This window comes from Orycteropus afer, unplaced genomic scaffold (assembly GCF_000298275.1).
Source record: "Orycteropus afer afer isolate SDZICR_OR568_19922 unplaced genomic scaffold, OryAfe1.0 scaffold00077, whole genome shotgun sequence".
NCBI lineage: Eukaryota > Metazoa > Chordata > Mammalia > Tubulidentata > Orycteropodidae > Orycteropus > Orycteropus afer.
In genome coordinates, this window is record NW_006921664.1 from 7,991,208 (window position 1) to 8,003,454 (window position 12,247).

At 42.9% G+C, this 12,247-nt stretch overlaps 1 protein-coding gene across 1 annotated transcript; it reads left to right on the top strand.

Moving 5' to 3' along the window:
* Window positions 1-125: 125 nt before the first annotated feature.
* Window positions 126-11,779, top strand: INHBA (inhibin subunit beta A). The gene is made up of 2 exons (XM_007941239.2): window positions 126-513; window positions 10,887-11,779. The coding sequence occupies exons 1-2, from the start codon at window positions 126-128 to the stop codon at window positions 11,777-11,779; spliced, it is 1,281 nt and encodes a 426-aa protein (XP_007939430.1).
* The last annotated feature ends 468 nt before the right edge of the window (window positions 11,780-12,247 follow it).

The following is a 12,247-nucleotide window of genomic DNA, read 5'->3' on the forward strand; positions in this document are numbered from 1 at the left end:
AAAAGGAAAAAAAAAAGAAAAACCACACACACACACACACACACACACACACAAAACCTGTGCTTGAGGGGGGAGGAAAAGCAGGGCCTTTGAAAAAGGCAATCACAACAACTTTTGCTGCCAGGATGCCCTGGCTTTGGCTGAGAGGATTTTTGTTGGCGAGTTGCTGGATTATAGTGAGGAGTTCCCCTACCCCGGGATCCGAGGGGCACAGTGCAGACCCTGACTGCCCGGCCTGTGCCCTGGCCACCCTCCCCAAGGATGTACCCAACTCTCAGCCGGAGATGGTAGAGGCCGTCAAGAGGCACATTTTAAACATGCTGCATTTGAAGAAGAGACCCGAAGTCACCCAGCCGGTGCCCAAGGCGGCGCTTCTGAACGCCATCAGGAAGCTTCATGTGGGCAAAGTGGGGGAGAACGGGTACGTGGAGATCGAGGACGACATCGGGCGGAGGGCTGAAATGAATGAACTCCTGGAGCAGACCTCCGAGATCATCACGTTCGCGGAATCAGGTGGGTGCTGGCAGCTTCGAGGGGGGAGGAAAAAGGATTGAAGGTCTGTCTTTGACAGTCCCGGGAGGAACTTCTCCCTCAGGCTGGAAACTGCTTGGCGAGGTTACTAGTAATTTGGTGCCGGGAGCGGACAGAGGGGCGTCAGGGAGGCGAGAGAGCTCCGCAGAAAGAATTCTTGTAGGTCGAGCTCTGGCTGGAGGCGACTTGCTTACACTTGCTAAACTCAGCCGGTCACCCCGGGAGAAAGCTCTGGGGCCAACCCTGCTGGAAGCCGATCTGCTAGGGGCTCTTGCGTCCTGCCTGTAAAACCAGATCTGAACCAAGCCAGATGGAAGCCGGGGCATTTTCAGGTGCATGGGAGCAGAGGAGGCTTCCGAAGCCCATCCAAAGTTTTTATGGGGGGGGGGGGTGAGAGTAGAGTGAAAGGGTGGAATGGCATAGATGAAGTCATGGTCTTAAAACAACCCTTCCCCTTTAAAAGTCCAATCAGGGGAGAAGCGGGGGATATTTATTAGTGAGAATCATTTTTACCTTTAGAAACTATCTACAGTTGCATAGGCACCCCATTGGAGGCAAGAAAGAGTTGTTGGGGTGGGCAGTTGACACTGAATCAGCAGTTGCTTTTGGAATACTGGCTGAACCAAAATAAATAAATAAATAAATAAATAATAAATAGTTTTGTTCTCTGTAAAGTTACTGAGAGCTCTCTGCCAAAGAATGCAACCTTGACAAAGTACTCTAAGATACTGCGCTGAACTCTCACTCAGTCCTTAAGAGGAAGAACTTTAATAAATAAATCCTAATCTCTGGCCCAGGAACACATTAACCTGTTACTGAATAGAAAATATCTGTTGAAAGTATGGAATCAGGCTATTTGGACAGTTATGTGGCATGGATCCTTTTGCCTGCCTGCAAGCCTATGCATGCCCGGGCATACACACGTGTTAATGCCATGTTACTTTTGTGGTAATGCCAGGCTCCACAATTGCACCCTTTGCCAAATCCCTTTGAAAGGAATGCCATTGTTTTGTTTGGTAGAGCATATGGCCAGTAAAGTATGTGTAGGGACTCCCAGCATTTTTGTTTAAAAGTTTGCCGCTGTAGTATAAACAATTAAGGCAACACTCAGAATTTCCAACCCTGAAAACCTGTTGAGTCAGATGTTCTTTTTTTAAGAAAGCCATGCAAGACTTGGACATTCTTGTTGGGGAGCAGGTAGCCTGCTGGCTTCATGATATCTACCTTGAGAAATCCTAATGTCCCTCAAACTTCCAGGGCAGTAAACCTCTCCCCAGAAGCTCCTCTCTTTTAGGGATGTCTTACTTTCCCTAAAGCTTTTCCTTGATGCAGCTTACAAGAACATAGTAAATATGACTTTATCTTTTGAAGCTTTTTTAGGGAAAAAGTCAGGTTGGAGTTTTCAAGGGGCCACTCAATTTTCTTCAACTTTTAGTGGTTGTAAAGTAGGAAAGAAAACACTTATGCATTGGGCCCTGTGTATAGAATCGATTCCAATGGTTTAAGGGGGATCTCCATAGACTGACACAAAGGGCTCCCTCTATATGATTTTATATACTGAGTGCCATTCATAATGGCCTCAATTGCAAGTGCCCTTTCCATTGACTTTAACATTATTCTATGACATGACAAAGTGTACCCATGCCTTCAACCATGAACCTGCTAGTCAGTCCTTTAACTATATATCTGATGCTAGCAATGTGCCCCCACTTTCTGACTTATTGGACATTCATAGTAAATACTCTCTTGGCACTAAGGGACTTTTGCAGGGAAAGAATTTGACCATTTCCATTCCTTCTTTACTATAGCCTTCATCTCAGTGCCAATATTTTTTCCCAGTTACATGAAGTCTTATCCTTTTTACTTTTCTGTAAGGTGTTTAATTGGCAAGAAATAAGCTATTATTTTAAGATGATTTCATTTGATTTAAATGTTGACTAAATTTTAAGGTCTGTAATGGAAAACTCCTTCTGGATGAGTTTTCAGCCTGACTTTAGGTAAGTTACTGGATTCTTAGAGGAAGTTTAATATATTTGTTTATTTTTCTCATCTAAGAAGTTCCACATATCAACTTCAAGTTGATTTCATAGGTATAATGATTTTATATATGGTAGACAATCTATTCTCCCTATAGAGTACCATGTGGGCCTTTTGATGCAGATTTTGCTACCCAAGAAATATATTTATCATTTGAAAGATTGTAGTGAACATATGAAAATGAATAGCAAAGATCTGTCTTGGTGGCTATTGGAATAATTCAATTTTAGTAAAATTCCAACTCTGCAGAATATCAAGAATTTCAGAGAATAGGAAGGATATGTACTTTTCCCTTCTTTATAAACTATTTTGTACAGCATAGTATCGAGTTAATAAAAAGTATCACCCCTGTCCTGGCCATAGACACATACTCAATTGACTACAAGATTCCTCAGTTCGGGATACATGTTTAATTTTTGCCTCTTCTCTCTTTGATCGTTTAATAAAGGTAAGATATGGTAACCCCAACTGACAGACTACAAAACTAATATGCCTACAAAGCTAATATGCTTAGAACTCTTTTACCTGAATTTGTCCCACTGAGCTCAGGTAGAAAGTGCCCCATCCTTTTAAGCTAATGTGAGTTATTATGCAGTAAGAGATGAATCCTACAAGGCTCTCTGACACTTCTTTCAGTAAATAAAAATACTTTTCTTTTTATATATGTCACCCAAGATTACTCACCAAGGTTAGTGTGATCTTTGCTCAGCTGTGTCAGAATCCTTAGTGTTTACCTTAAGATCTTAAAGAGACGGCTTCTCTTTAAAAGAAAGGCAGAAGGGATGGGCAAACCCAAGCCAACTATTACTATAATTGCCAATTGTCAGTGGCCTTATTGGCTGCTGTATCATATTTTACCTTATTTTTGTTAATGACAATAGCTAGCCAGTTAATGTAGAATAACAATATAATGTTTCGTCTCCAACATTATATATGCTGCCAAATTTATATGCTGATTCTAGTAATTAACTTAGCAACTGATCATACTTGTTAAACAAAGAGAAGGGAAAGAAAGACAAATAAAACACTAAGATATGGAAAATGCTTAGAGTCCAGGTGTTGGTGAAAGCAACACCACATATATCTTCTGTTTTGGAGAATACTATTTACAGAATATTTGAGTTAGAAATTTGCAGTCCCCAAATCGAGGTCTGAGAAGTTTTGCTTGGAAGATTCTTTTCCCCCACCTCAAGAAAGCAACTCACAGTGGAGTTGACTCCTACATTCCATGCCAGTCTTCTGTATTTCTCTGTGAATTGCTCCTGGCTAAAGGGATGTATTTAGGAGTTAACACACTTCTCTGAATAACGGGAAACTATTGGCCACAAGAGGGCGCATTCCAAAGACTTTTACTGCTTGCCAGTTAATCTTCCAGGGAAATGCAATTTCACCTACTAGAAGCCCCAATCTGTAGTGCCATAGTCTTAGTGATTATCAGTTACCTCTTGCTTCCTCTTATCCTGCAGAAAAAAGTTAGGACTTTATAGGATGGGGAAAACATGACTACCTATGGTACATTAAATGAGACATAAGGAACAGAAATGGGAATATTAGTGATACATGTGAACATTCCAGAGCCCTATGGAAGGCAGAGGAGTGATAAATTTTAAAACCAAACAAAGCAGAGAGTGGAGAAATGTGACCATGAATCATCAGTAATACTGATTTGCTCATGTCGCTCCCTAATACGGTTGCATGAGCTTTTACAAAAACCCTCTTCCTTCCCCCATTTTTTTTTCCTCCTGGTTTGCTTGCCTCACCAACACTTTTCACCAACAACAAATGACAAGTGACTTCAAACAGGGAGGAAAAAAAGGCTATTTATTTAACGCCTTGTGGGAACATGGTGTTCAGCTTCTGAGGATGCGTTTATTTCCATTCTGAGAGCGTGAGAGGAATAGTGGGGACAAGACGTAGAAAGAAATTAACAGTGGTTTGAACTTGTGAAGTAGGTGTATTGGGCTATGGGTGGGGGTGTTAGTATTGAAATTTATGGGGAACTGGGAGTAATACCTTCCCAGGCACTTTTTGTGAAAGCACGTATTTATCTTGGCCCCTCTTCTGATAAAATCTACTTGAGCGTGATCTCTTAGTTGTAGTTCAGAATTTTTCATACTTCACTGATAACTAGATCCCAAACTCCAAAGTGTAAAAGTTCTCAGGAACTTTGTTCAGGAATGTGAGAAGTCTCTGATATTCAGTGGGTTGGACCTTAGGTAAGTTTTTCTACTTCATCTAAGAATCTAAACCCCTTTTTCCCTGAATATTTAACATTCCTTTTTATCTCCATTTAACTAGCAGGGCAGTGATGGTGAATGTGGCTGAGAATTTACAGTATTGACCCATAGTAGGACCCATAGTGGGTCCCAGAGGACAGATATTAAGGCTAAAAGTTAACCAAAATAATTTGGGACCAAACCTGTGATTTGATAACAGCCAAGATTCTCTTTTGGAAATAAGAGGAGTAATAACCTTTATATCCTCACTTACTGCCTTCAGCAGAAACCCCCCAGAAATACAATCCAAATACAGAGTAGTGCTTCAAAGAACACACATGTTGTAAATGGGAGTTCTGCAAGTTCTTGCCAGTGACAATCCCATAACTGGGCACAGTGAAACCTTGGTGAAGAATGGAAAATTAAACTAACAGTCTCTTTTTACAGTGAGGCTCCCCCCCCCATGGTGAGTTTAAATGCTTATATAAATAGCAAGACTTTCCACATTAACATCAGAGACCTAATTATTACCCTTATGTAGAAGGGCAGCATACTTTAAGCAGGACCCTGGTGAGGAAAAACAAACCCGGAAACATTGCATGTGTGGGTTGCTTATTTAATTGGAAGTGTTTATGCACCCACAATTCTGAGATGCATGGCCTTTGGGATGAGTAGATTTTTGCATGTTAGGGTGGAAGAAGGAACAACCAGAGGCTTGGCTGATTAACCCTTGGAATTCTTTCATGATTAAGTTATTAAAAAAATATATATATATGTGAGTAATTCTGAAGGCAAAGAAAAATCTGCTGCAAGTAGCCTTGTAGGCGTTTTTACCTCTAGTCTTTTCTCCGTCCAATCCTTCCCACAAGACAACATTTCAAAGTTCTTTCCTGTAAGGTGCAACATTTATCCCTCCTGGTCATCTTCCTGAACCTTTTTCCCTCTCTCTTTGGTATGTGTCCACCAAGCTCATAGAAGCTTAAGTGATGAAATATTATCACCCACATGGGTTTGCGTGGGAGTTTCTTAGTGAATTACTCAGGCAGAGCAGGCTGTGATACAAGCCTTGCCTCACAAGCCCTCGGGAGGAAAAAAATAGCACAGAGGATGAAAAGAATATTGTCAGAGAGTAGGTAATGAAAGGTTAGCAAAGAAACCAGTTATATCTGGCTAGATATAGTGTAGGAATTGAGTGCACACCTGTATAAACTAATGCTGTACCTGCTCACAAAGCATTATGGGAGAGCTTCCATTTCAGGATTTTACAGCAAGAGATATTTAAGTCAAACCTGAAACTGTTTAGAAACTGGTCCTAAATACCTCAGCCTCAGGCAACATTTTCCTGTTCTCTAAATTGTTCTGCATAGAGATTGGCTTATTGGGGCACCCAGACCGCTTCACTGCAGTATAGCAGTCTCTCTTTGGTAATATACAGATAAAGGGAATAGCATAAACTGACTAAGTATTTATTACATTTTTCATCCTTAAGAAATCGGAAGGTTTTTTTTTTTCAATATATTTCTGAAGCCTACAGACCTGATAAATATAATTCTATCTCAGCTTCCAGCAGTCTTGTTCTCCCTTCCCCCTTCTGCAATGAAAGCTAATGTAAAAGAAAAAAAAAAAAAATTCACTGCTTAACAAGTAAGAATACAATAAAACTTGTAAAATGTACCTGCATATGAGGTAGACATTAGGAAGACTTGAGTTTCTCTCTTCCCCCTGTTCTCCTGAGCATTATGGCAACAGCATTTTCATGAAATTAGATCTCAGTTTTATTTTTTTGCCTTATAAAATATCATGCAATGTACAAACAGCAGTTCCAGAAATGGACACCAGGAGAAGGAGGCGACAAGCATGTCAGTTAGTAAGGGGAAAATCCAAATGTCAGAAATATGGGGGAGAGATGAGGCAGGCAGGCGATGGATACAAATGCAGGGAACAGAGTCTTTCAGCTCAGATAATTAAACGGGTACGTAAATCAGCATGTGTGCCTCCCCACAACACGCACGCGATGCCATGCAGTTAATTACCATCCAAGTCCAGGATGAAAGTCATTTTATGATGACTCTCTGATCCTAATATAACAGCACCTGACAGATTGAGCCCCCTGGAATGACTACTCTCTTTGTATGATCCTCTCTCAGGAACACTAAATCATTCGCTCCAAGTACAGCTGCTTGTGAAGAAGGGGTGGGGCTCTATCAAGCATTAGAAACCTGCTTTCATGAAATCAGGGGCTTCTCCTGTAGGCTGCGTGGCTGCGAGCGGCCTCACTGGCTTCACAAGTGCAATTTGGATGTGGCTGCCACTTGTTCAGGTTGGCCAATTAGCCCTTCCTCTCTCCCCTGCACTGCCCTGCACCCCCACTCCGTAGCATCTGTAGACTTCTCTGGGCTGTGATCATGGAAAGACCCGTGTGTGCCAGTCAGTACTGCCATCTGGACTGTCTCTTCACCTGAGGGCTGTCTACCTTCAACCCTCAACCCCGTCTGTCAAGCCAAGCTTGGATAAGGGCAGAGCCTGTGGGGATGCTTTACCTGAGACCCAGGGAGCTTCCTCATCCTGGGGACCAGTCTGAAGCTCATTTTCACACTCTTTCCTCGAAAAACAAAACACAGCCTTGTGCCCTCTTCCTTCTCTAATTCAGCAGCTACCATCTTTCTGTCTTTCGAGTGACATCCTGTGCAGTTTAGTATTTCAGTATTCAGTATTCAGTTTAGTATTTAGTATGGCCTGTGTAGAGGCAGAAGGGGAAACAGCAGGTAGCTTGTTAACATTCTCCATGGGCAGGGTGGGTAGGAGTTCCAACAATGACTGTGAGGAACCTGTCCACTCTCCCACGCCACATATTGGAGGCTGCGGTCATCCTTTTCCTTTGGTCCTGGGAGAACCCAGCCTCTTAAGATCTGCTGCTAATTGCCTTTTTAGATTTAAATGACTAAGCTGTCCTTCCTAGAATCTTCTTTCTTTCCTTCTTAACAAACAAACAGAAATAAAAACACCCATCCAATCTTAGCAAAGGGGAATACTGGATTCACATTTTTCAAAAGAGTCATCATGTTTCCTTAAAAAAAGATAGCTTCCCCCACTAACTGCCTCATGCTCTGGTGATTTAATCATAAACCAAGCTTTATTATTCATTTCAACTCCTGCCAGGGACATGAGGTGGGAGTTAGAGGAACTCACCTCACCACCACCATCATCATCCTTGCCAGCATCCTAGCAAGTTGACACAAAGACTCCAGAGAGCCTTTCTTATAAATGTGCAGCCCTCCTTGGCCCTTCTCTCAGTGAATTTACCACTATCATAATCACAGTGTGCAGAGTGTGTTAAATTAGGAACAGAACCAACAGTGTGCAGTGCACAGAAAAGCTTGCCTTCTGCTGCAGAGAACTTGAAACTGTGCCTAAAATTTATAGTACCGTAAACATCTCTAGTTGAGAGTGATAAGTATGGCTGGATTTCCGTTAGCTACAGAAAACCAGGCAGGAAGACTCTCCTAGGGAGTTGCGAGTTATAAGATGAACTTTTTAATATTGTCCTCAGATTTGTACATGGGACACATGTGAAGGTATGGAAAGTCAGACAGTTGCAAGTAGGTACTTGCAGGAGGTGGTCATGTGAACAGAAAGTGTGCTTCTGTATATCACCATGTTTCAAAATACAAGTGAGGGGAAGTATCTGATGAATCAGACACCTATAGTCTGGACACCTGCTCCCAACGGTGAACATTGTTACATGAATAAACATACGGGTGCTTATGGAAAGGGAAAGGAACAAGACATTCTAATTTGAGAGCTAGGCAAGAACTGAGTAGTCCTTGAATCCAACTGCTTGACAATGCAGAGATTTGCACTATAACATCAATAAACAAACAGTTGCCATTGGGCCAACTTTGACTTATGGTAACCCCCTGTGTGTCAGAGTAAAGCTGTGCTCTGTTTTTTTTTTTTTTTTTTGGAAGTAGATTGTCATGGCTTTCTTCTGAGGTGCCTCATGGTGGACTACACCTTCCAACTTTGGCTTAGTTGCAGAGCATGTTAACCATTTGCACCACCCAGGGACAAAGCATTAGTAGCAACTGCTATTTGAAACATGGTTTGGTGCTCATTAAGAATCTTTGGTGGTGTAGTGTTAAAGGCATTTGGCCACTAACCAAAGTTAGGTGGTTTGAACCCACCAGCTGCTCCATTGGAGGAAAAAAAAAAAAAAAAAAAAAAAAAATCAGTGCCATCAAATCAATTCGACTCATAGCAGACCCTCCTTGGGTTTCCAAGGCAGTATCTCTACTGAAGTAGATTGTTCAATCTTCCTTCTGAGGAGTGGCTGGTGGGTTTGAACTGTCAGCTTTCTGGTTAGCAGTCAAATGCCTTAGGCACTATGCCACCAAACTCCCATGGAAGAAAGATGGGGCAATTTGCTTCTGTGAAGACTTACAGCCTTGGAAATCCACATGGTGTCACTATGAGTCAGAATTGACTCGACAGCAGTGAGTTTGGTTTTTTGGTATTGGTACTGATTAAGCTACAATTAGAAGGGAAGGAGGGAAACATGGAGACGGGGTGGCTCTCTTAATCTAATATAACTCAGTGGTAAGGAAGTCTCCACTCAATAATGAGGATTTGTCTGGCAATTGCCTATTGTCTTCTAAACACTGGGCAATGATAGTGAATAAAATAGATAGGACCTCATACCTTGGGGGTAGCTAAACTGGACTGGCTGGAGGCTGAGGGTAGGGGAGATTTCAAGGGAGGTTTTCTAGGGAACCTGTCATCCAATATGATAACTGAAACATTATTAAAGTTAGGCTCTACTGATACATATTTTGTTGTTGTGGTGGTGGGAGCAGGAATATTCTAGGCATAAGGAACAGCATATGTGACTATGTGGAGACAAGAGAGAGCATGGGATGCTCAAAGACCACAAAGTAACATCATGTAGTTGAACCTCAGAGAACTAGGAAAAAGAGTAGCTTACAGAGAGCCCTGGAGTTCTAGGCAGTTGTTTTTGATCCTGAGGGCAATAAGAAGTCACTAAAGGGCCTTGAAGATGGAGTGACATGATCAGATTTGCCTTGGGGAAAGATTCTTTCAGCTGCTTAATGGAGAAATGATTGAGGAGAGGCCTGATTCAATACCAAAGAGGAAAATTAAACATATGTAATCCAGGGAAATATGTGCCCTGGTGGTGCAAGTGGTTTAGTACTTGATTGCTAACGGAGGGTCACAGTTCAAACCTACCATCAGCTCTGGGGGTAGTAAAGATTATAGCCGGGGAAGCTCTGTGGGGCAGTTCTACTCTGCCACTGTGAGTTGGAATTGACTCAGTGGCACTGGGTTTTAGAATCCAGGAGAGAAACGATGGTGGGCAGAGGTGTTGCAAAGCAGGGTTGTGGCCTGCACACCCTCATGACAGACATAGCTGGGAATGTGTTTGTGTATGTTCATGAGAATGATAATATATCCATAGTTTGCTGTAGCTTACAGTGGGTTTTCCTATTTAATTCTCCCAAATCTGTGAGAATATAGGCCCAGTGTCATTTATGCCAGTTCCATTATACAAAAGGTGAAATGGACATGACGTGATTAGTCTCCAGACACACAGGTAGTGATAGGTGCAGTGGACATGCAGGTCTTTTCCCTCTAGAATGAGGATCAGCAAACTTTTTTTGTAAATGGCTAGATAGGAGTTAGCTTTGCAGGCCAGACTGTGTCTGTCAAAACTACTCAACTCCATGTTATAGCACAAAGCCAGCCACGGAGAGTACATAGAGTAAAAGTATTACTGTGTCTCAATAAAACTTTGTTTATGAATTCTGAAATTTGAATTTCATATAATTTACATAATTCATTATATGTGTGTGTGTGTATTTTTTTTTTTTTTTTCCAGTCATTTAAAAAATGTTAAAAGGCATGGTTAGCTTGCAGGCCACACAGAAACAGGTGACAGGCTAGATTTGACTGCTGGCCATGGTTTGCTGGGCTCTGTTCTAGATGGTCTGTAAGGAAGACTCCTGCTTGCTGGAAATGAGGGAGTCAATGCTAACTCACAATCTAATGTGTGTCCCTGATCTCTCTTATGCTGTGTTTCATCTTCAGGCACAGCCAGGAAAACGCTGCACTTTGAGATTTCCAAGGAAGGCAGTGACCTGTCTGTGGTGGAGCGTGCAGAAGTCTGGCTCTTTCTAAAAGTCCCCAAGGCCAACAAGACCAGGACCAAAGTCACCATCCGCCTCTTCCAGCAACAGAAGCACCCTCAGGGCAGCTTGGACGCAGGGGAGGAGGCGGAGGAAGTGGGCTTGAAGGGTGAGAGGAGTGAACTGCTGATATCGGAGAAGGTGGTGGATGCTCGAAAGAGCACCTGGCACATCTTTCCAGTCTCCAGCAGCATCCAGCGGCTGCTGGATCAGGGCAAGAGCTCCTTGGATGTTCGGTTTGCCTGTGAGCAGTGCCAGGAGACTGGTGCCAGCCTGGTGCTTCTGGGCAAAAAGAAGAAGAAAGATGAGGACGGGGAAGGGAAGAGGAAGGACAGTGGTGATGGAGGAGCAGGAGGCGAGGACGACAAGGAGCAGTCGCACAGACCTTTCCTTATGCTGCAGGCCCGGCAGTCTGAAGACCACCCTCATCGTCGGCGGCGGCGGGGCTTGGAGTGTGATGGCAAGGTCAACATCTGCTGTAAGAAACAGTTCTTTGTTAGTTTCAAGGACATCGGCTGGAATGACTGGATCATCGCTCCCTCTGGCTACCATGCCAACTACTGTGAGGGTGAGTGCCCCAGCCATATAGCGGGCACGTCGGGCTCCTCGCTCTCCTTCCATTCTACAGTCATCAACCACTACCGCATGCGGGGCCACAGCCCCTTCGCCAACCTCAAGTCGTGCTGTGTGCCCACTAAGCTGAGACCCATGTCCATGCTGTACTATGATGATGGTCAAAACATCATCAAAAAGGATATTCAGAACATGATAGTAGAGGAGTGTGGGTGCTCATAGAGTTGCCCAGCCCGGGGGGGAAAGGGAACAAGTGTTGCCCAGAGAAGACAGTGACAAAATGAAGAAATTTTTTAAGGTTTCTGAGTTAAATGACCAGAAAAATAGAATTACAAAAAAAAAAAAAAAAGAAAGAAAAGAAAACACAAAAAACCTAAACTAAGAACAAAATCTGTTTTGAAACAGATGAAGGAAAATGTGGAAAAGTCCTTAGCCAGGGCTTAGAGACGAAGCAGAGAAGGAACTGGGGATGGGGAGGGAAAGGGAGAATGGTGTACCCTTCATTTCTTCCAGCATCAAACTGATGACACCTGTTGTTGACACGGGGATAGTACTCTCCCCCCTTTGTGGTTCCCTTACAGTGTGAGCCTTGAAGTCAACTTGTCTAGTCTGCAGTAATGTAGACAATCACATCCCAAATAGCATCAAGAAAGCCATGAGTTTGAAAACGCCTTTCATAGGCACTTTCCC

What these genes read in the sequence shown, in the direction of transcription:
- INHBA (XM_007941239.2), top strand. Translation starts at nt 126, where the DNA reads ATGCCCTGGCTTTGGCTGAGAGGATTTTTGTTGGCGAGTTGCTGGATT. An exon ending in CATCACGTTCGCGGAATCAG is followed by an intron (nt 514 to 10,886) that starts GTGGGTGCTGGC and finishes TTTCATCTTCAG; the next exon opens with GCACAGCCAGGAAAACGCTG.